The 25,371-nt window shown below is 39.5% G+C and overlaps 1 protein-coding gene across 1 annotated transcript; it reads right to left on the bottom strand.

The window, feature by feature from the left end:
- Positions 1-214: 214 nt before the first annotated feature.
- On the bottom strand, positions 215-24,058 carry smad1 (SMAD family member 1). Its single transcript, XM_057328007.1, has 7 exons — positions 23,939-24,058; positions 14,280-14,882; positions 12,182-12,460; positions 11,928-12,044; positions 2,444-2,665; positions 1,705-1,961; positions 215-1,611 (listed from the first exon to the last, which is right to left on the bottom strand). The coding sequence occupies exons 2-7, from the start codon at positions 14,677-14,679 to the stop codon at positions 1,468-1,470; spliced, it is 1,419 nt and encodes a 472-aa protein (XP_057183990.1). The 5' UTR covers positions 14,680-14,882; positions 23,939-24,058; the 3' UTR covers positions 215-1,467.
- Between the last annotated feature and the right edge of the window lie 1,313 nt (positions 24,059-25,371).

Consider the following 25,371-nt stretch of genomic DNA (forward strand, 5'->3'; position numbering starts at 1 on the left):
GTTTGCACAATTTTTGTCTAATAAACTAATTTCAGACATGTAAGCTTGCCTTCCGATCAAAATGTGCATCCACCTATTTTAAGAACAGATGTATCTTACTTAATGACAGGTTGCATATTAAACAATATTAACATTGTCATTTTCTTAATCATTGATCTTAATAACAAATGAAAAACTAAACACACTAAGAATTTTGTAAACTTGAACATCCTAAACACCAAGAGACAGTGGTAATGAAACAACTTTATTGAATCTTCCAGTAGAGACTTGATATTAATGGAATAAAACTGTTTTCTGAGACTACAAGCATGAACAGCACAAAAAAGGGACAAACAGACAAGAAGCCACCTACGAAAGTGCAGATATGAAGGAACAACAACAACATATTTTCTTCAAATAAAAATACAAAAATGTTTACATTTTAACAGTGGATGGGATTTCAATATTAATAAAAAAATGAGAGCAAGTTAATAAAAAATCTACTTTTTACAAAACAATATCACTAGTGCCATTTCATTGCATTATTTTTCTAATTTTTCGAAGGGTATTTTTTATGAAAATGGATTATTCATAGCTTTTCAGGAAAAAAAACAGAAATGAGGACCTTCTTTCGTGCAGCACAGTGCACAACACATTGACAAAGTAAACAATGCCTGCCTCTGCTCTCATAGACTTACAATTCTGCAGATCAAACCACACTTGCAAAAAAAAACACATTCTAAAAATAAGTACATTTACACTCTACGTTTTTAATCAGTCGAACACAACTGCCATAAAAGTAACATACGCATGAGTTTGCTCATGCACCCCTTCCCGCTACTATCATGCCCTAATTCCCATACGGTTTTCCATTCAAAAGTGTTGCATTTTCAAATATATGTATTTTTCTTTCTAAGCTGTTTAAGCTGTTATTCATTCATCCATTTTAAACATTTTCATCTTCTTTCCAAGATCGATATATCATAGAAAGAGAGCTTGGAGAATTTTTGCAATAATGACCTTGTTACATTCACAAAGCCGCATGCCGTTCAGGTCATATAAAGCATAATTCTGCATGAATTTATCTAAAACCACCCACTACTCTGTATACATGTACAACTATGTACTTGCCTTTATACTGCAATGCAGATCTTTGTTCCTCAATGGAAGACTGAGACGTAAACTGGAAAAAGGAGAAGAAATGAAAAATACAAAGAAAAACCTAAATTCTTTCACAAGAACAAAGGTGGATACTTGCCACAAGTATGAGGGCCTCATCGTTTAACGCTTGGTCACACAAAGTTGTCAAGTATCTTCCAGATTCTCTCGAGCTGAGAACTCAAGAGTCTTCAGCCAAATTTTATGCCCTCAATAAAACTGCCTTCAAGTAGAAAACAAACCCACCCAAGCTCCTTAAACCAATCAACTGCTCCATGGGAACCTAGTTTGACAGGGTTCGGTAAACCATTGCCTTATGGTCAACCCTGTCTAGGACACAGAGGAAATGGGGTTGTGAGGAGAGCCCATCTGGGTGAGGACTTTATCCAGCCATTGCAGGGGACCGTGGAGATGAATCTCAATCCAGCATGGAGTGCTTGTCACATCCTGTCGATGGTACTCCGCACCCCAACCCTGAAAAACAAGACGACAACACATTTCACATTAAAACACATTTCTTCAGAAATCGGAATATTCAGAAACTGCCGTTAATCTGGTCTAGCACACCTTTACAAAGCTCATACGGATGGTGCACATCTTTGTGAGTTCATAAACAGCCTCAAAACCGTGATTGACAGACTGCGCCAGGAGCTCCGCGAACTCCTGGTTGTTGAAGATCTTGAGGCTGCAGCCACTGGGGATCTTGCAGACAGTGGTGGGGTGGAAACCGTGGTGATAATTGCAGTTGCGACTCTGGACAAAGATGCTGCTATCACTCAAACATTCAGCATACACCTCTCCTCCTACATAGTATAAATGGACTCCTGCAAAGTGAAGGAAAAGATGATTTTAAAGGGGCAGATCGCTCAAAAATAAAAACTCTTTTCCACTCACCCTCAATTTGTTCCAAATCTATATCAATTTTTGTGTTCTCATGAACACAGGGAAAGATATTTGGAAAAATGCTTGTAACCAAACAGTTCTTGGCCCCATTGAGCACCATAGTAGGAAAAATTACAATGGTAGTCAAAAGTGCCCCAAAACTGTTTGCTTTCCTACATTCTTCAAAATATGTTTTTTGTGTTAAACAGAACAAAGAAATTTATGCAGATTGGGAACAACTTGAGGGTGAGTTAATCATTATAGAATTAAAATTTTGGGGTGAACTGTTACTTTAAGCACAAGTTATTGATATTTACCTCATTACTATTTTTAAAAACAAACATTATATTTATAATATTAATATATCAGTTATGATGTCACATATTTGATATTTTAAGCATCAAGCAGTTCAGTTTGATCAGACCTTTTCCAATATGGCGTCGGGTGTTCTCAATGGTGGAGTTGCGGTTTACATTGGACAGCAGACCCAGGCAGAAGCGGTTGCGGTTGTTGGAGGGGTCGGTAAAGCCGTCCACTAGCACGCTGGTGGAGGAGGCCTGGAAAGCTTCTCCCACCCGATTATTCAGCTCATAGTACACAATGGAGCACCAGTGCTTGGGTTCCTGATAGGCCACAGGCTGAACATCTGCACAGAAGATGGTGGAGAATTTAATCAATGAATGCACACAGCTCACACGCACACGCGCGCGCACACACACGCACACTCACACACACACACACACACTCACACACACACACACACACACACACACACACACACACACACACACACACACACACACACACACACACACAATGGTTTTACTGTATTAAGGAGTATATAGACTTACAGTTGTTTATATAGCTGGAAATTGTCTTACCCCTAATAACTGTTGACATTAGGAATTTTTTAAACACTTAGTTTTTATGTACCTGCTTAAAGCCACAATATGGAAGAATTTTGTTATGAAATATTCAAAAATCACTTGCACAGTGTGATATATTTCATGCAGTTGTGTACTTACATTATGTGAATGTGCAAATCCAGAGAAATTCCTATTTAAAATAATGGCCCGAAAAAAAAAAGTGTAAACGTAGGCCAAACGAGGCAAGCAGGCTTATGGACAAACGAAGAAATAAAACAAGGGTTAATATCGGTGTGGCATCTTCTAAGTGGAGAGAGCTTCGCGACCAACTTGGACTCGACAGAGACTCCGCTCTCACATGTGTTTTAATAGACAGGTAAGCACATTTTTTTATTGTACACGAAATACTCATGCACAGATTATTTGAATAGTTATTATTAATGCAGTTACCCTATGAAATACAGTATATGTCGCACAAAAATATGTAGCCAATAACATTACTTGTAAATGCTGTGGGTTCGTTCAAATTTACTTTTTAAACGACTATTGTATGACTGTTTTAAACAGGTAAAACTGTGTAGCATTACGCAACCAAATCAATGGACAAAGTCCAATATCAGTCGTGGGCTAACGTAGCATTACATTCCACATTTCTTGCAAGCTAATTCATTACGATGACATAAAATAACATTTATTCATTACCTCGTCCGTGAACATGATGGGCGATCTCCATACGCCTCTGGATGGTGAAAACGACATATCCCATAATTCCACTCTCCTACATAACGTCATTTAGCCTCGCCTTTTGTTGTTGTTTCGAAAGTGCGCCCTCTAGCGGTCCAAATATTCCATATTGTGGCTTTAATAACTTTTGTTTGTCATTTTTAACTAAAAAAGTTATGGATTGCATCTTTAAATAGAGAAAAATAATTTATTGAACCTTTAAAACAGCACATAGGAATTTAGTGTAAAATTTTAATATCATTAAGACCTGTGAAAAGTTGACAGCTTCATTGATTTTAACTGGTTTCAAAGTGTTCTTCGCATATGCTTATATATGTCTTATATAAGCGCTTATTTTTAACACTAACAGCTTGTTTGTCACTTCAGAGAAATGACTTGCATTTGTATGTGTCTCATCACTTACAGCAGAGGGCATATCGATTTTAGTAGCGTATTATATGAGGTCACTGTTGCTAGGCTATTAATGGTAACACTCTAGTAATAGACTGCAGTGGTTGGTCATAACACTGCACCGATCAAGGGCTGACAAAATACAGCCAAATCAGCATAATACAAGTGACCAGCTAAACAGATATCAAATCCCAGCAGAGCATGTAGAAACAAACCGTAAAACAGCTCTGGTTCCAGCAGAGGACCTCATTTGTGTCAACCGGGCTAATCCCAAAGAGAGTAAAATGTGTTTATCTAAGCCATATGTCTTCTCAGCTTCCTCTGACAGTGTGCCACTGGGCTGCAGGTGTTTTGTCTAGTTGTTTACCATCGGCCCCTGACAATGGAAGTGTGGCTACAGTTTTGCACAGGATGCAGCTTGTACTTGCATCCCGAAACTCTGACTGTACACTGACGTCTACAAATGCTTCAACAGCTTACTTTCTCTACGTACATTCCCCCACCTCCTGTGGGACTTTGAGGGTCAATTTTCTACAGTGTTCAGTTTTTTTGTGTGTATTTAATGTGCTAAGCATGGAGACAACTGGTGTTTTGTTAATTCCGGCTTGGAAAGGTTTGCATTTTTACTATAAACGTTCAATGTGTCATTTTTTTTGGAGGATCTATTGACAGAAATGCAATGTAATATACATAACTTTGTATTCAGAGGTGTATAAAGGCCTTACATAATGATGTTTTTATTACCTTAGAATGAGCAATTTCTATCTATTCTACATACATTGCAGTTCTGCTTGCATGGAATTCGCCATGTTGTTTCTACATTAGCCCTAAAAGGACAAACTGCCCTACAAAGCGTGTTTTATAAATACATACGTTACCTCCTTCAGCAAAGAAGCAAAAACGCAACAACATCTTTGTTCTGTGTCAGCCACTGTAGTGCTTTGAATGGGGGGAAGTGAGCCGTTGGTTACAATTTGCAACCTCACTGCTAGATGCCGCTAAAATATCCACATTGCTCGTTTAAGCTGGTGACACATTTAACGATTTTACTACGATTATGAATGGAATTTGATCATAACCATTAATCGTGCTATTCCAGTTGTGCTCAGTCGTTGTTTAGAATCGCAGATAAATTTGTTCAGTGTGTGGTGTCTCATGATCCTAGTCTTAGAATGTATGCGCCAGTCATTGCAAGTCATCCTTACTAAAGACTTTATTAAACGTGTATAATATTTATGACTGGCGACTAGGGGTGTAACGATACTTTAGGGGTGCAACGGATCAAAAAACTCACGGTTCGGATCGTTTCTCGGATCAGAGTCACGGATCGGATAATTTTTCGGATCAGCAAAAAAAAAAGACAAGACAAATAAACATAAGTTTTGTCTTTTTGTTTATTAACACTTTTAAATTATTAAATTAAAATATATAAAATCAACTTCGCAATCTTTTCGCTGAAGTGGGTGCGCGACGGGATGTCGTAACGTGGCTCAAGCACTTTAAGCATGTGTTTAAAGCCCTCGTTTTGCACAACCGAATATGGCCTCATGTCGGCACCTATAAACACACCGATAGCGTTTGTGATGGCTTTAGCCCGGTCTGATTGTGCAACAAGGGGCTGCTTAAATGCCGCGGTGATCCGCGGATCAATGATGATCCGTTGCACCACTACGATACTTCGTACTACGATATTTCGCGATGCAAAAATGTCGCGATGCGTATCGAAGAGAGATGGGGATCTTTTACGATATGATGTTAAATTGTATTCAAGACGCTCCCTACACTGCGCCAGTGCGTCACATGTGCTTATCTCACATATGCGGTAGAGAGAGAAGTCTCTGGGAGAAGGCCCTTATTCGATCGAAGCACAAGACACAATCTGTGATTTACAAAGCGTCTTATTTTCCCTCACAGTCGCCGGTAAAACACAACAAACTTCAAGCGTGACTGCTGGCGAGTCACCCCGAAACTCATTAGTGCTTGCCTTTGTAACGTTTTTATATGCCAATGTTAGTTTATCCGCTAACGTGAGCTGCTGCTTAACGTGATATGCAACATAAAGCCAAAATAAACCAGCGCTGTACCGATTAGAGAAGTGAGTCGTACTGTAGATTAAAAGTCTTTTTGAAAGATTTTTCTCATTCATTACTGTCTCAAGCAAAGACAGCGCAGCGTCAAAGAGACATGAGCCAATAGCGTTTGAGTGTGAGCTCTGTCAGAGCGTTTCATTGGTTGAATGTACTGAATGAATATACCCTTCACTGAACGAACGAGTCAATTGAGTCAAAATGAGACTGAATGAACTGGTACATGTCGTTCATGGTCTAATATTCTCTGTGTTGTAACAATGCATATGATTGAACTTTTCTGAAAAATAAAGGTAATGACCTGGTTTAATTTAATTCTAAAGTAAAGTAAATTATGTCAAAACAGTTAAATCTTTGTATGGAACATTTAATTACACCATTTAAATTAGTTAAACAAGATAGATTTTAGTAGACTAAATACAGTATAATGTAGATTTTGTCGACTAAAACTAAAATGATGGGGATGACTAAAATATGACTAAAACTAAATTGCATTTTAGTCAAAAGACTATGACTAAACCTACATCAAAATTTTCTGTCAAAATTAACACTCAGTGACAAACCTGCAGTACAGCAGGTTCAGTTAAGCCTTAAAATGTTAAAATTCTTTATTAAGTTGTATGTGCAACAAAAAAAGTTACTGAAATTGTTAATATTTTGAAAATAAATGTTATTTGAATTTCAGTTTCATTTTTTAATTTTGTTCAAAATATCGAGATATGTACCGAATCGTGAGCTGAGTGTATTGTTACACCCCTACTGGCAACTGCAAAAGTCAAAGAAATAAGCTAAAATAATAAAATAAATAAGTAACCTTTTTGGGGTTGTTATATAGATGTTTTAAAATAATAACGGGAAATATACTGAATATGAAGAGTTCAGATGCAAGACCCTCTGATATTTCAGACCGGGCAGAGTGTGGTATTTAGTGGGTTTTGAAGCAAAATTATTTGAATAACATAGGCTATACTGTGTGTGGACAGCATTCACTCAACATCGTGAAATATTTTTTGACAGAGGTGGCTTTTAAAGGGTTTTGCATCTGAACACTTTATATTTTTATTATTTAATGCAGAACAACAGGTGCAAATAGAATGAAGTTTTTCCTTTATAAACAGGGTTACACCTAGCCATCTTAAGTTAAATATAAATTGTCAAATGAAAATAAATAAAATCTAATTGTTTAGCCTGCATATTTACGGAGCCTCAATACAAATGACAACAGAAACACAGCGGAGTCTAAATGAAACGAAAATAAGCCAATATCTGTGCAGCAATACAGTAACTGTGCGAAACGAATGCAACACAAAAAACGCTGGATATATAAGGTATGGCATTTTCATTAATATAATTCCCCGTAATATTACTTAAGATAAGCTATATCCTCATATTCTAAGTTTCTTAATTGAAAATATGCAGTGTGTTAGTAAAGGGATAAGCCGTTAATAAAGCAGACTGCCCATAAGAATGTAGAGAGCATACATACACACTCAAGTGAGTCGGCATATAAGCATCTTGTTTTGTTTCACATGCTTTGTCGAGTAAAATCAATCATATCTAAATGCCCGGGTTACATTTGGGTCTGTTGAGGCCGGCTGCTGAGAAATGCGCTCCTCCAGGGCGCGGGGCTGCAGTGTCACGATCCTGCCACATGACTAGAAACTCAGAAACAAGAGGGCAGGATCGTGACACTGCAGCCCCGCGCCCTGGAGGAGCGCATTTCTCAGCAGCCGGGACGGGACGGAGACCTTAGGTTTTATGTGAGAAAGCCATGAGTTGTTTAGGTTTTGACATCTCATGTGCTTTCTCGTGTCTTGTCATTGGCCCCGCCCCTCTCGTTTCATGTATTGCCTCCCTGCCGTGTCTTATGTCAATTATCCTTCGTTTGTCTTCCCTTTAAATTGTCCTCTTGTTTCATTGTCTTGTTGCTCGTTTATTACGTTCGGTCGGTGAAGTTCTCTGTATTACCTGTACCTCTTGTTGCCGTTTTCCCCTGTCACATTAAGTGTTAAGTTTAGCCTATGTCAAGTGTATGTTTCTAGTTTAGTGTTTAGTTAGTTTTCGTCCCTGTTTACCCATATTATTTATCTTGTCTTGTTTACACCCCCTCGTGGGTTTTTGTTTTGTGTTTTTGGTCTAATAAAGTCTGTCTTGTTAACCCCTGCATTCCTGTTGCCTGAGCTTGGGTTCTTCTCCACCGTGTGACAGAATACACGAGCCCGATCAGAACCCAGTAGGCAGCATGAGCACCGGGCGGTTCCACCTAGCTCGCCTCCTCTGCAGACTTCGCCAGGGGAGCGAGAGCGTGGACGAGTACGTGGAGAGGTTCCTGGACGTCGCCAAGAATGGCGTCTTTGGGGAGGAGGAACTCGCGGTACTATTCAACTCCAGTCTCAGGAATCCACTCTTGAGGGCGGAGATGAGGGCGTTGAGGCCGCTGGACTTCGACGCCGTGTGGCTGTCCGCCGTGGAGCGATCGGAGTCCACGGTCTCAACATATACCAGTTACCCATCTCCGCTGTTCACGATCCCTAAGCGTGGGTCCCTGCAGATCGGGGTTGTGGACACCGCCACGCCATCCTCCCCACTCTCGGCAGCCTCTCCACCGTCCACCAGCCTCATTGGCTAGCGGGGGAGGCGAGAATCCTGGGGGTCCTCGTCGGAGGCCTCCAACCCCGAGCCAGCCTTGCCCTTCACCTCCTTCCTGAAGAAGAAGCGGCAACGGAGGGGGGCGCGGACTCCGGTACAGCCAGTGTCCAGTCCAGCACCCAGCCCGGTGCAGCAGCCGGTGTCCCAGCCGGTGCAGCAGCCGGTGTCCCAGCCGGTGATCCAGCCGGCGTCCCTGCCGGTGATCCAGCCGGCGTCCCAGCCGGTGATCCAGCCGGCGTCCAGTCCGGTGCAGCAGCCGGCGTCCCAGCCAGCGTCAAGCCCTCTCCAGCCGGTGCAGCAGCCAGCGTCAAGCCCTCTCCAGCCAGTGCAGCAGCCGGCCTTCCAGCCGGCGTCAAGCCCTGTCCAGCCGGCCTTCCAGCCGGTGCAGCAGCCGGCCTTCCAGCCGGTCCCCAGCCCTGTGCGGCCGGCCTTCCAGCCAGCGCCCAGCCTTGTCCCACCGACATTCCAGTCGGCGGTTCCCCCCAGGACTTCCCCTACAAAGTCCCCCAGGTCCAGCCGGGGACAAGAACTATTCCCGTCCCAACCCCTTTGGACTTCCCCATATGAACCCTTGTCTGTCCCCATCCCCCCTCCCATGTCTGTTGTTTTTGTTGTCTCACCCCAGCCCCATTGTCATTTTGTCATGTTTACCGTTGGTTATGTTGTCAATATGTATTTGGATCGTGTCTGTCACCCAGTCTGTCAGGTCTTGTTTGTCAACCCCTTGGTGAACACCTGGGGGTGTTCATTAAGGGGGGGGGGGGGCTCTGTCACGGTCCTGCTCTCTTGTTTCTGAGTTTCTAGTCGTGTGGCAGGATCGGGAAGGAGCCCTTAGGTTTTATGTGAGAAAGCCATGAGTTGTTTACGTTTTGACATCTCATGTGCTTTCTCGTGTCTTGTCATTGGCCCCGCCTCTCTCGTTTCATGTATTTCTTCCCTGCCGTGTCTTATGTTTCTCACCTGCCCCTCTTCAATTATCCTTCGTTTGTCTTCCCTTTAAATAGTCCTCTTGTTTCATTGTCTTGTTGCTCGTGTATTACGTTCGGTCAGCGTGCTGTATGTATGCGTTCTGTGTTCTGAAGTTCTCTGTATTACCTGTACCTCTTGTTGCCGTTTTCCCCTGTCACAGTAAGTGTTAAGTTCAGCCTATGTCAAGTGTATTTTCTAGTTTAGTTAGTTTTCGTCCCTGTTTACCCATATTATTTATCTTGTCTTGTTTACACCCCCTCGTGGGTTTTTGGTCTAATAAAGTCTGTCTTGTTAACCCCTGCATTCCCGCTGCCTGCGCTTGGGTTCTTCTCCACCGCGAAGTGTGACATGCAGGTACAGCCTTGTTTTAAAGGTTGCTACGCGATCAAGCTTATTAAAACGCTTTGTATTTTTGTGATGACTATTTTGAGTAAAGTCATTTTCAACTTTACAACTTTAGAGGCATAAGATGCAGCTTTATTTTATCTCAGTTTTGTTTGGGGTGTAGTTTGGGACTTACATACTGCATTACTGTATGTAGGTAAATGCTATGTTTTTTTTACTTTCACGAATAATAAATTACTCAACTCTTGTTTTCTTTACCAACTTATTTAACAAAAAGAAAAAGAACTTTATTGGAAAATGAAACATGTGAACATCGTGGTTGCTTCACCCTGCGGTTTTATTACTAACAAAACGTAATATATGGCCGGTTTCACAGACACGGTTTAGCTTAAGCCAGGACTATGCCTTAGTTGAATTAAGATATTTAAATGGATTTTATAAAAATGCCTTAGAAAAATACATTACTGGTGTGCATCTTGAGAAAAAACAATGGCACTGGTTTATTTTAAGATATTTCTGGGCATGTTATATTGAGTTAAGAACATAAACATTAATTTTAGTCTGGGACTAGTCTTAAGCCTTGTCTGTGAAACTGGGCCATAATGCTGAGCTTGCTGATATATATCGGTACATAGATCAATAGAATTTATGCTTCGGCAGAATGTCCAGTTGTGACTCAAGAGCTGTTAAATGTGTGGTGTAGTGGTCTGATGCAGTCGTTAGATGTGTGCTCTTTCTGTCTGTCAAAGACTAGAATCGGTTCCAGTCACAAGAAAAACTTTTTAAGTGTGTTGTGTCCAGTCTTAGTATGTTTCAGCTAGTCATTAAATGTGTGTCCCCGGCTTCAATGCTATGAACAAAGACATTTTTTTATGTCACATTGAAGCTATTTTTCATGTTATTCATAAAGAGCTGACATAAGTTAATAATTGAGCATAAAATTTAAATATTTTAGTTTAAAAAGCATTATGGGTTGTTTGGTCAGTTCATTTCAAGCTTTTGCTACTCCCAACTGACTAAGATGATAATGCAAAGAGCTGCAATCTGTAACTTTTGACTCTTTATCGCCATGTATTTAAAAAAAATGCTTATTTTACACACTTATCTTTATGTGGGTTGAAGTCAAACTGAAATGATGTTAAACTGACATTTTCACAGCTCAAACTATAAAGCATTACTTTTATCAAAGTTACAATTAATTATTAGGCTGTTGTGATTTACGTTAAGGTATAATTTTGAACACTTATTTTTAATGTACTTTTTACAAACTCATTTTTGTTAAAAAAATATTTGCAGCTTTAAAGAGCTTGTAAATAATGAGTCAGGGTTGGGGGTTGACACCAACTCTCACATGAGATGGTAAAGAATTACTGTTTACAAATACAAAAAACATATTTGCTTATATACCCTATGAATCACTTTTTATGTCATTTATGTAATTCTCAAATCAAATCCCTTTATTGTCACTCAACCATACAAACAAGTGCAACAGTAGGTGAAAAACTTGGGTGCAGTTCCGACCAACATGGCAGTATGACAGATATGTAGATTACAAGTAACAAAGAATTACAATACTTTACAGTAGACATTTCTTGTACACATTTACACAGTAAACATTTCTGTACAAGTAAATTCTGTGTATAATCACACCCCATCCTCGGCCGCAAGATAAACCAAATAGGCAGACTGTTTGTGACTGTGTGTGTGTGTGTGTGTGTGTGTGTGTGGACTTCCTGCACCTGCAGTGTGGGCAGGCAGCTGCTGACAGCCCAAGTGCGGCTGTTAGGGTGGGTGATATGTTTGCTAATGCTAAAGCTCAGCGTGGTTCTCTGTTTTCATGTGGTCATGTGGAGCATACCTGTCCGGTTGTTAACCTCCAAAGGCAGGTTTGGAGCTAGAAGATTGGTGTCCATTGGTTGGGGACAGTCCTGTGTCATCGGCTCCTCCGGGGTCATATAAGCAGGTGGAGGGGTTTCTGTGTGGACAATACCAAAAAAGTAACAATATTGAATAAATGCCTCTTTAAAAGCTATAATAATCTTATACATTTAGTACTCACAAAAGCCATTTAAAGAATGTATAGCCTAATTGTTTGTTAGGCAACAGTCTCACCTGGCATCTGAAATGGGCTGCCTGGGTTCGAGCTGGATGGTGACTGGGGGAAGGTGGCTGTACTGCCTGTGCCGCTGTTGGGCGAGCTGGGGTAGCTGTTGGTTGGTGAGTTTGGGGTGAAGGGAAGGGCATTTGCTGGCTGTTGGGGGAAGGAGTCAGGGTAGGTGGCATTTTGAGGCATGTGGGGCTCCGTCTGGTGCAGTGCGTTGTGGAAACGTGGTAGCATGGAGAGTTTAGCATTGAACTCACTGTTTCGTGGCACCAGGACGGGCGGCAACACTGTAGGAATAGAGGAGAAATATGTCAATCGTGTGTAACATAAGAATCCACTGAACATTACATAATGCCATTTACAATTACATAATTTGAGATGATTTAATAAGATGTGTAGCATCTCTAACTTTACTTTAGGATAAAAAAACTAAACCCAATTCTAAACTTCAATAACACAGTCATTTTTCATGATTTTTTATCACTGTAAAACACCCAAATCTCATCCAAAGTTCTATTCATAGTTGTTGCACGCCTGCACTTTCTAAAATAGCAGAGCAATAAAATGCGCTAACTGCTGTGTTTTGAAGTGGATTTTAAGCTATAAACATCTTCCCGCCTCAACCGCCCACATGCTGCTTAATTTAGACAAGCTAACGGTTTACATTGTGACGTTTGCATTGACGCAAGCGCTAACATTAAAAATTTAGAGGGAACTTATATTTTAAGGCTCTACTATTGCTAAACAATTGCTGTGGACAATCAGCGTCCTGCCTTTCTTGAAAGGAGGGGACAGGCAGGTGTCCAGACATCAATCCCGCACTAAAGAAGTGTCTGCGAGGTGGGCAACCACTCTTTCCTGCTATTGTCTGTGTGGGTGACAGTAGTTCCTGTAAAAAGTCTTCCTCTATACAGCCACATGTTCGCCTGTTACAGCCGCCACACACACACACTCACACAAGCGTACACACACACCCTGAACAAAGCACTTATTCTGCCCCCGCCTGGAATTTCCTGCTCTCATAATGCATCCACACACACACATACTGCGGACAGCTGTTTCTGTGTTGTCAGCTGACCCTCATCTTCTGCTTAGCCAACAAAAAGGGGGCTGTGCGTTTGAAGTCCATTCTTTCACCATAAGCAGAAGTAAGAAAATGTTCTGGTTTCCCATTAAAACACACACACATACACCCAGAGCGCAGAAGGTTTTGGACTTGGCAGTTTTTGATGCAACCATATTGTCTCATGCCGTATCAAGATCAAACAACAAAGAAAAGCACCTGGGAGAGGCCAGAGAGAGATATGGAAAGGGAAGGACAGAAAAAGAAAGACCATCTGCAGGAACCATGGGAAACGGGAAACTCAGGAACATGCATGGAATATGGTACATATGGGCTATATATTTCATATGGGATTCACTGACACTTTGCTCACTTGTTCTTTCATATTTAAAGAAACTTTAACAAAGGGAAAGAGAAAACAGATGTGGTAATTTCCAGTAATTCTCAAGGATACAAATCACATTCAACCCCACAACACCTGCACGGCATCTCCACGTCAGGGCAATTCCATGCACATGTCAACCCAAGTTTTTACCAAAGGTTTTAACCATACTGATAGAACAGAAGTCAACATTTGGTGGTTTAAACATCTATGTGAGGTCTCTCTAAAAGCATTTTTCATCTTAAAGCATGATTTTCCATACTCAGGTAGGTGTTGCTTTCAGAATCGTTGCATCCATAACGGTATATATTCCTCATGAATGGGTACATGAAAAGTAAAATATAGAAACTATATTTTGTTCTATAAAGAGTCATTCCTTCTCTATTTGTTGGGTACTATTGCTTCTGGTATTTGGTATTGCTTTATATCTCAAATATAAACAGACAGTTCAATATACTGGTAATAAATATGTTCTCTGAGAGATTACTTGTCACATCCATAACACTGGAGTTGCTCATTTATATTCATTTACATTTGCTCTGTCTTAAAGTTCTGTACTTTACTTATTTAATGATAAAGTCCCCCAAATCACTACATCAATCGTATTATTTAGCCTCTGTTGCTTGTGAACAAAATATATTTGGCCAATAAACCAACTCACCTGGACTGTCGACCCTCTTGTAGTGGTAGGGATTGATGCACACATCCTTCTGCTTAGATCCGAAGGGGAACTCGCAACACTCCAGGGCCTTGAGCTCGTGGTGTGACTGCAGGTCAGGCCAGCGCCACACACGGCAATAAATGACGTGAGGCAGCCCCTTCCGGTGTGACACCTGGAGCCTCCCGTCCAGAGATCGAGGGATAGTGACGCAGTTGCTGGGCTGACCCGGACAGCTGAGGGCCCTCTCGAGTTCTTCCATGGCCCCCTTCTTCTTCTTTAGCTTTTTGACAAGTGCGTCCACTGCCTTCTCTGCCCATTTCTCCTCTTCGTCGCCTTGTTTCCATCCCAACAATCGCTTGACTGCTGGGCTGGTGAAGGAGAAAAGCGAGGTGACGTTCATTGTGGCGCCACTTGCGCCCCAGTTAACTCTGTCAGTCTGTAGGATGTAGCCACACGAATTCAACAGTGTACAAGAGGTAAGAACAGGGAACAAGGGGACGACTGCTTTGCCTCCTCCAAGAGTATTAAAACTCAAGCAGGGTGGTATGGGAACAGATATTGAAAGGTGTGTTGTTCACAGCGAGCCCAGATTATCCAGTGTACCTGTAGATAGACAGACAACTCAGTCAGTGAAAACCTTTGGATCCAAGCTCTGACACTAACTCCACGAAACTAGAACAAATGAGACAATACGTCTTCTGCCCTGAGAACATTGTGGTGACATCATTTCATTATGGCTTCTCGGAATGGCTGCCTACAGAGTCACAGAGCAGCGCTTCCAATTACATCTGCTCTACCTAAGTTCTCAAAATGGCTTTCAGCATTTGGGAAGTGTTCAAGCGGCACATGCTTCAGCAACACTAGTGTGACACGCCGCTGAGTGATGCTTTATAGCACTGAACAATGCCGTGACTCATTTCCATTTCAACATATATGCAGCACACAGAGGAACATATCACAATCTTTTTGTAGGCTCCAGCTGATTGTTCACTTGGTCAGCTGGCCGGAGAGAAACTAAAACACATTAAAGAACAGCAGCCACAGAATAGAGAGGAAATGCATTTGGGATAAGGATAAAAGTGCCCATTCAGAGATCCCAAGGCAGCAATTCAGAAACAGGCATTCATGGTAATGGGAAGGGAAATAAGAGCACATAATGTGGGAGTTCACACTTCTTTGAAGTTAGCAGATGGTGTAGCATAGCATCCTTTTTTTAATACAAAAAAAGAGGGTTGAATAGTACAATTCTTAGAGTGGGACACTTATATATTTGGTGGGCGAATCTCACAAAAAAATTGTCTTTATGAAAGACTTTATACTAGGTAGGGCTGTCACGATTATTAAATAATCGTCTCATCGCGATTGTTTGGCCTCATTCGCGATGGTTTCAGATCATCGCAATTATTGCACATCTCTATAGAAGACACTAGGGGGAGCTGTAGTGCATCTGCATATTACATCTTTTAGTGTATTTATTGTAACTAAAGCATTGTAATACTTGTAAAATATACCACCACAACACAATAAAAACTAAAGCATTTACCATAAAAATAACCTGCAGTACAATTTAATATTATTTAAGCTAATCTCAGTGTGAAAACCAGTCTACCATCATTTCATTAACATAGAAGTAAACTTTTATTGTAGTCTTGTAAGTGTGTAAAAAACAGACTAGAAGCTTTTCAATGACTGATAGTATTTTAATGGTGGCTTCACTCCTGATCAATTTACAAGTATTTGGCGGTTGTATTATTGACAGGTAAAAGCCTAAACCTTAAATATATGATACACCAATATTTTCCGATGTATTTCCATGAAAAAAAACATATTTTTATACTTTATAACAATATGGTCGTTTCAAAGCTGAATCAAAAATGTATGAGAATTAAATGTCAAAGCTCTAAAACAGACAATTAATCGCCATAATCGACAAAGCCCTAAAGCAGACAATTAATCGTGATAATCGCAATGATTTACTAGACAATTAATCGTCAGCCAAATTTCATAATCGTGACAGCCCTAATACTAGGCACTATTTAGACCATTACATATATACTGTATATTTTTGTTTCATAACAGTAACACTTACACTTAATATTTAGACCATAATGTAAAAAATATATAGTTTAGTTTATATAGTATTGTTTAACTATAGTATATTCTTTTGTATATAGTTTATTTAGTTTATATAGTATTGTTGTTGACTATTGTCATTGAAATCATATACAAATGTCAGCAAAATCTACATTTTATTGCTGACACAGAAGAAAGTCCAAGATATTTGAAGGACCTGTTTATTATCAATATGAATGAATCCACTTTTAACAAGACACTCTTGTATTGTATCAGTGTCTGAGTGGCAGGTAAGTGTCATTCACTCTGTTCTAGAGCAACAAAACGAGATAAGCACGGTGACATCAGAGAGCTGCTATTTCAGCTATGCTGAGTGCTAAGAATAATGTTGTCTTCAGTGAGTGTGACTGCCCTTAGCTACTGTTTCACTTTAGAAAGCTTGTCTAGTATAGATTACCGCTTGTTAAGCCTGACATCATGCACCACCATATATGGAAGGTCATATACTGTTTCCGGGTCCAAACGCTCAATAAGATGCTATAGGCAAACAACAAATAATCCTAATATATGCTCATGGCGAGCTATAAAAATATCAGAAAACCGCAATCCTAACCTTTATCTTCATAACGAAATCCCACATGGCCAGTCAGCGATTTATTTTTCATAATTTATTCAAATATTGATGTCGGAGATTCAGTGAGCCTGGTGACTATAGTGTATACTTTGAGTTAATACATGTTTCGCTTAAATATGCAGTATGACAGTGCTCATAAAGAGCTGTTTAAGATGTAGCTCCACTTGAAATGAATAGATGCTTGGACCCGAAAAAGGTATTCCTTACGTCACCACTTAACAACCGAATAGGATGAAACCATTTTTGTTCTGTAGTAACACAAAATTGTTTACCCAAAAATGAAAATGTTGCCATCATTTAGTCACCCTCATGTTGTTACAATCCCATATTTTATTCTTCTATGTATTTCCTTAAAACACAAGTCAAATTAGAAAAAGAACGTGCTTGGAGCTCCTTTCTATAAATGAAAGTGAAGAAATCTTAAGGGCTGAAAAACTACCTTTAGGTATGTTTCTCACACAAAGCTAGCTGTTCAAAATACTGAAAGCAGTGCACAAATATAATTTTATGATGCTTTTTGTCTAATTTTATAGTTTGACAGCCCCAGACCCCTTTTGCATTAAAGTGACAGTTCACCCGAAAATTCTGTCATCATTTACTGATCCTCTTGTCATTTTAAACCTATATGACTTTCTTTCTTCTGCAGAACACAAAAGAAGATATTTTGAAGAATGTTAACTGGCCCCCATTCACTTGCATTGGTTTTGTCAATACAATAGAAGTGAATGGGTTCCAGTGCTGTTCGGTTACCAACTTCCTTTAAATATATTTTATGTTACAGCAAAAGTCTCTTGGTAAAATAGCTTATAAAGTGTCTTGAGCCTTAAGTTCTATGAACTAGCATGAGTTTGACTGAATGTTGTTTCTATAGTGGCTGTGAAAGGATACATAGGAGGAGCTGGAGTCATTCAATGAAAACAGGTGCTATTTACAACCGGGAACGCGAGAGTAGTAGCTGTTATCATGGACCACAGCGACAGCGTGGCAAAAAGGTTTCTCCTATATTTAGCACTTCCTCACAGCCAAAATCTAATATAAAAACCTGGGACCGTTGTTGTCAGGGAGATGAGCAAGAGGGGAAAAGCACATCACCAACCGACCTGCAACAAAGTGAAAAATAAAGTGATCTTCCATTCGGGCTCTAGAGTTATATGGAGCATTTATTGATCTTCGGGTTCTTTGTTTATCAAAAGGGATCTAATACACGAGTTTCTTAAAGATGCCATGAATTAAAACCACAATTTTAACCCGAGCTTTTGTTATATAAGATGGAATCGTATTCACGCGAACATCATGTAAGTGTCAGAACTAAAAACGCCCTTGTTACTGAGATTACATCTGTTATTGACACCAGGCCCAGCGAACGGCAGGTTCTGGAATGCACCTCTGTCATTGATAAGTTGAACACCGCCTCCACAACAGAATATCAACGACTACTTCTCTAGCCCGCCCACTGGTTCGTGCATGACAGTACTGAAGTAACACAAGTTGCACGGAACCAGATAGAGCGAGCAAGCAATAAACATGCTGCTAAAGATCGCAAAATATTGTGCAGTCAGTGCCTGGTTGTGGAAGAACACAGTCGCTGCATAACCTTCCTTCGGATTCCGACATTAGTAATGCGTGGCTGAAGTTTATTTTTAAAGACGTTCCAGTTCACGTGGGTAAAACATTCCTTTGTGAACAAGGTAGAGGTCGACGATAGATTTGCGGAGAGACTAAAATTAAAAAGCACTGCTGTGCCGTCAATATTGGATAACAGTTACAATAGGAATGGCGCAGCAATCTTATGTGAGTACAACATGTTTGTACTATGCGTCACTATTGCTTTGTTAGAGATCGCTTGATATGCCCTGAAATACAGATGCGGGGAGTTAATTTATAAATCACACGAGGTCCCCAGATAATACTAATCCTGTGCGAATAGGACGAATGTGTAACCTAAGCTATACAAACTATACTCAAAGCCTTGCCATCACATCCGGGAAATTTGAGTAAATCAGAGGCTTCACTTATCCCGTGCGAATGCGTCACATGAAATACAGGTGTGGGGAGGTAATTTATAAATCACAGGATGTCTCCAGATAATACTAATACCGTGCGAAAACTGCGAATGGTTCTAATGTGTAACCTAACGTTACGTCTCTAACCAAATTCACAGAAGGCTCCAACTAAGTTTACTACGCAAACTGCTATCCAATCATAGCAATGGGCGTTTACTTCCAAGTCTTCATGGCGGAACGCCCATTCAAACCGATCGTTTGTCGAGCTGGCCTCAAAACCCGGGTAGAAAATAGCCTATTACTTATTGATTTTGATGTTTTTGAATGTAAAAACCATGCGAACATCTTAACTAGACCTCATACAACAGTATAAAACAATAAACAAGCCATGTTCATCACACCTTTAATAGAGGGTAAAGTTTTCATGATGCTTTAAAGAAATTTATGACAAACTCTTTCCTCAGAGCGGTATTTTGTTAAGACTGTTACAAGTGTAGGAAGATAAATAATGGGTTAAAGAAGAATATGTGGGGAATTTCCATCTGTTTTTGTAAAATAAGGCACAAGGTGAGTTTGCGAAGACTTTGCAAAGATCTGTCAGTCAATCAATATAATGTGTGTATCTTAAACATGAGTGATACACCTTACTTGCCTCAATCTCAACTTACTAGTATCATAAAACAGTCATTTAAAAATAGTTCACCCAAAAATAAATATTCTGTCATCATTTACTCCCCTCAAGTTGTTCCAAATCTGAATTAATTACTTTGTTCTGCTGATCACAAAGGAATACATTTAGAAGAATTTTAGCAATTTTCAGTTCTGGGACATCACTACCATAGTAGGAAAAATTAAAATGGTAGTCAAAGGTGCCCCAGAATTGTTACTTTCCTAAATTCGTCAAAATATATCATTTTGTAACATAACAAAGACATTTATACAGGTTTGGAAGAACTTGAAGGTGAGTAAATTATGACAGAATTTTTATTTTTGGGTGAACTATCCCTTTAATTATTAGTAATTTTTAGCCATTTTCAACATCATTTCAACATGGCCCTTCCCTGCATGCAATCTAAAATACTGCAAGGTGTATTTCACATAAAAAAAACCTGACATCATTTTGACATGGAAAAAAATACACACTGCAAACAGAGTGTGTAAAACGGGCCTAAGGCATAGCTGGGTGTGGGGCGGGTGGTAAAGTCACACCTGTGTGTGACTGTTACAAGTATCTCCTTGACACATCAAGAGCCTCTTTATCTTTGTGTATCAGAGGCAGTCTGAGCCTTTCTTTGTCAAAGGCTACAAGGCACTTCAAACTCAAATGCACATGCAGCTGTTCCCCGAGGGAATCTGTCATCCATGTTGAAAGCAACCCTTCCTAACCCAAACACAGCACAGATCGGGTATTCCCGTAGCAGGTGGGCTGTTAAAATATCTGTACGTCCTGTTTTCACACCCGCCACTTGGATTCGGAAAATGTTTCAATGTCTGTATAGGTTTTAACCATTCGATTTTTAAATAGCAACTTATTGTTCTCCAAATTGTTATTCAGCTGCTTTCAGTTCAATTCCTCAGTCCAAATATCCAAGGACTGTTGTTGTCATGGGAATTGATACAAATTATTGAGGATTCACTTAATCTGACCACCAGTCTGACCACACACTTGCATAAAAGGTCAATATGCCATTGCATTGATGCCTCGGACAATGATAGTTAGGTCTGTCTGGAGGCCAGTCAAAACAACAGTTCCCCATTTTGCTTAAAGGCACGAACAGATCAGTTTGCTTTGTGGTCCACTAGTCACCAGACTATGGCCTAGTGCAGTGGTTTTCAAACTGTGGTACGCGTACCCCTAGTGGTACTCTATAGGCTATATTAATTTACATTTTGTGTTTTAAATACAATTTCAAATGTTTAATACATGATTGATAAATACGGAATACATCTCAGCATATGTGCAATTTTAAAATAGTTGTATGAATTATTGTTTATTTATCATTGGTCGATGTAACTCAGGCGCGTGAAGGGCAGCTCAAACACAAAGCTGGAGCAGACAGGCAATTGCGAGTAAAGATGAAGACTCACAGCTCTACTATTAATCTGAGTGTTTATTCATGTGATTTTCTGTGGCGGTCATTAGGTGGTACTGGAACAACTAATTTTATAAGAGGTGGTACTTGATCTGAAAAGTTTGAAAACCACTGGCCTCGTGCATCGCACGTTGAAGATAACACAGTCAAATGTGTGAGGCAATGCTGCATAAAGACAGATGAGTGTAAAAGGGTCATGTCGGTTAACTCCGAGAGCCTGACATAGCACTCGCTGTTTGAAAAATTGCACCAACAGACCAAAACGGCAGCTTCGGTTCCACATTTGCGATAAAGGGCAGCCATTAAAACGCAATCATTGCGCTTTTTAGCTGGTGCTCTACAGGCCTGAGTGCATGTAAATATTAGCATTAGCTCGAGCGCTGGTGCAGCGGGAAGAGCTAATGTGGCTCCCATCACGCAACTTTGACAGCCCTGACCCCCCGCATCATCTCCATGTATCATTTTGCGCTGCTTCAGTGCCGTTAATCAATTTAGGAGGCAGTAATGATGCTCTCTCGGCTCTCCCAGGGGACTCTGCGTTATAAAGAACTTACATTATTTATCAAGGGCTGGAACTGGGGCCCTCCATTAAGCACCAGCTCAATTGCGATGTTCTCTAATAAAAAAAGGGTTGGGGGTTGGACAAATGGAGAGGGAGGGATAAAGAGGAAGAGGAGTGATGGAGACAACTACGCTTCGAGTGTGCAGAAGTGCGCTTCAAACTCCTTCAAAGTGATGCCATATTTAAATCAAACCGGCCAGAGGTTCGCGCACAGCAGTTAATGCTCTCTAAATTGATGTCTAATCGTGTGTTGAGAGTCATTGCGAAGCCTCATTGATACCAGCAATTTGAGCCAGGAAAACCAGCTGGAATGTTTCAAAAAGGTTATCCTGGCTGCTACACATATGGAAAACAATTGCATAGAAAGGCATTTGGGTCTTCACATTTAAAAACACAGATCTAAGAATGCTGAATTCTTTATCTTTACTCACAATCATAATGCATAATACTTTGTCTATAGGGATGTAACGATTCACCGTGAGCCGGTTGAAAATCGATTATAATGTGTGACGATTCAAATCGGTTGAGGTGTGAACTGAATCGCAATACATTTTTTGAACAGCAGGGGCCGCCATGTTCACTGCAAACCTAAACGTGGACATGCTGATATTTCTTAAATGCTAAAAAATCCAAGAAAAGCACAGAGAGTATAAGTTTGTTTATATTAAAGAGACTTTTTCTATTATTAATTTGGTATAAAATTGCAGTTTAGTTTTGTTATTTGAAATAAAACATAATTTTATTATACAAAGAAATGTGAAGCATTTAAGAAATAATGCAAGGGAAGTTGTTCATTTCTAATTTGTTTCAACTCATTTTGTAAAAATAAATCGTGAGTAAATCGTGAATAAATCGCATCGTGAGATCAGAATCGTGAATCGCATCGCATCGAGAGCTGAATGAATCGTTACATCCCTATTTGTCTATAAACAAAATGTTTGTCAGATGTCTTATAACAAGGTCTAAGGTCTATTAAATATACTTTTTATATACTAACAATTGTTGTGATGTGGTAAAATTGTCTTGTTCACTATGCACAATCTGTATAGTTGAAATGACAATAAAGCTATTCTCTGACTATTTAACATGTATAAAGTTTAATTTTATTGCTTAAAAAGTTATCTCCTGTGGTTTAGCTTTCTTTTAAGTTTTATGTTAAAAACAAAACAAACAAAAAATTACATGACACAAACCCCCTCCCATCCCAGATAAAAGGTCAATCAGAATGTTTTGTTTTAATTATTTAAATTCCAATATTTAATATTTGGTTACATTCTTAGTTAGGATGTTAACTATAATAATTTCTGTTGACATTTATTTATGTTTTAGGGCATTTGAACATCCGCATCCTCATAGGCCCATCCACATGACAGTTAGCTCACATAATATATATATATATATATATATATACTGTATATATATGCTAAATAAATGTTTTAATGATTTGTTTATATACCAAGACTCCATCATTTAAAATTTCGTCTTCACATTAGAGCTACATCTGGCTAATAAAGTACATTAAACCCATAGTCACACACGTACACTGTCATATACACTGTGAAAATAAAACAATCCAAGTAAATCATGGACAAGGACAAATTCTTGTCCTTTGAGTAATCTGATATGTCATCTTCAATGATGTCAGGAAATCTGGCTGGTGTCTCTTAGGCACTGCATGCATCATGTACTGGAGCAAATATTCACTGTCCTAACAAGTGACGTGAATCATTTATTGTCATTTTGAGCAATCATCCCTCACAGCATATAATCCCATACATAAACAAACCAAAATAGGTGGTATATCATAAAAGGTACAATGAATTAATTATGTGGAGAAGCATGGATGAACAGATTTTTTTGTGGAGAAGCATGGATGAACTGGAATTAAATTGAATGCTTGAATGATAAAGTGTTTTAATAAAGTCTAAAAGAAAGACTTATTGAATCTGAATGTTCTTATACTGGACAACAAAACAGAGATCAGCAGAAGCAGCAAAGGATCTGCAGCATGTGACAGTCAAACAAAATTCAACTTAATGCAAAACAAACAACATAAACCATGAAAACAGCAGGCTGATAAGAAGATCATCAAAGCAACGCGTAAGAAATGCTGAGGAATTTACTATCTCGTGTTATTGTGAATAACAACCAAGTTCGATGCCTTATTACGCAAGATAAAGATTGAATAAGAACTTTCAATTTGTGTATTCGTGTAAAGATCAATCACGACAACGCGAATATGTGATTTCACAGTTTGTTAACGCTTTTAAATATAAAAGTAAAGTTTACTGTACCTTGTGCGCTACCTCGAAGCGCTCCTTCAAGGCATTCATACAGCCCGACTCGCTCTGCTCTCGCCTGGCGTCAGTGTGTCGCGAACCGCCGCACCCTCCGCACTGAACGCGTATCACACCGCGGTCTATAGTGAGGGGCGGTGCGCGCGCGAGTCCTACTTTATTTACACATTCAAAGTTTTCAATTTACTGTGGAGTGAATTATGTAACAACGTAGCCTACTCTTTCATGGGTCCCGAGGAGGCCAGTCTGTGACCCATCATGACATTGCATGCAGGAAACCGATGTAGATCATTTGAACTATACCTGTATATGTGATAGAACTTTATGATAAACTGATGGAAATGATTTCTCTGCAATACAATGTGCGCTGTTTAATTGGGTATTGACAGTTGATGTGTAAATTTAAGTTACCTTAATATTACCATGACATAAGCAAATAAAACAATTTCCTGAAAGTAATTTATAATTTTCTATATTTCAAAGAATAAGATAAAGGCATAAACAACCAAATAGCCTACGTTTCCTGACTTTTAAAATGTGAGGGAAGTAAATACGATCTTCTGCTATATTTTCAGTGACATCTTATTATTATTATAAATAATTTTATTATTTTATATTTTGTAACACATTTGTAAGTCAATGATGAACATATACATTTTAATATAAAAAATATTTCGACTTCGTAAATGTCTGACTGTATAACACAGACTGTCTAAATCACAAACATGTATTTAAAAACCACACGAAGAAATGCATCATCAGCAGAAACTGCAGACAAGCTCCTGCTGACCATCACATATGATTCATCTCATTTCTCTATTATGCCGATGTTGAAATTAAATAGTTGCATTTTAATGTTTCTTTAAGTCATCTCTGTCTGTCAATGCCATGACAGAACATGCTGGTCAGTTCTGGATGTTTCGTATCTTTCCTCCCCACGTTTTCTATATGCACACCTCGATTACATTCAATAAATGGGATTTTTGATTTATTGGAATAACGTTTATTTGAAACGTTTAGGTTAACTTCAAAATATTATATGAAACGCATTATTTTCATGTAAATCAATTTGTTCTTCTTTCAGAAATTAATCCAGCTATTGTTGATTGTGTTGAAAAGTGCGAGTGATGGTGGAACTATTATCCCTTGGCGCGGCGGCGGAAGGAGACCACCGAGAGCAGAACTGGAGTGCTGCTAGCGTGGATGACGTCACGCGTTTGGCGACAGAATGTCTGAGTGAGGCGCGAGTAAGCTGCACGTGAATGTGAAATCTGGGAAAACACTGCGAGCTGAGAGTGTGTGCAGAATTAAAGACCGTTTGAATTAAGCAATTAGTCTATTTTTATAAAGATCAATATATTTATCATGAGGTTATTTTGCTTAAATACAGCAGTGTCCGCTCTGAACATCATCATAGGCGTAGCCTATAG

This window comes from Triplophysa rosa, unplaced genomic scaffold (assembly GCF_024868665.1).
Source record: "Triplophysa rosa unplaced genomic scaffold, Trosa_1v2 scaffold34_ERROPOS727490, whole genome shotgun sequence".
NCBI classification, from domain to species: Eukaryota; Metazoa; Chordata; class Actinopteri; order Cypriniformes; family Nemacheilidae; genus Triplophysa; species Triplophysa rosa.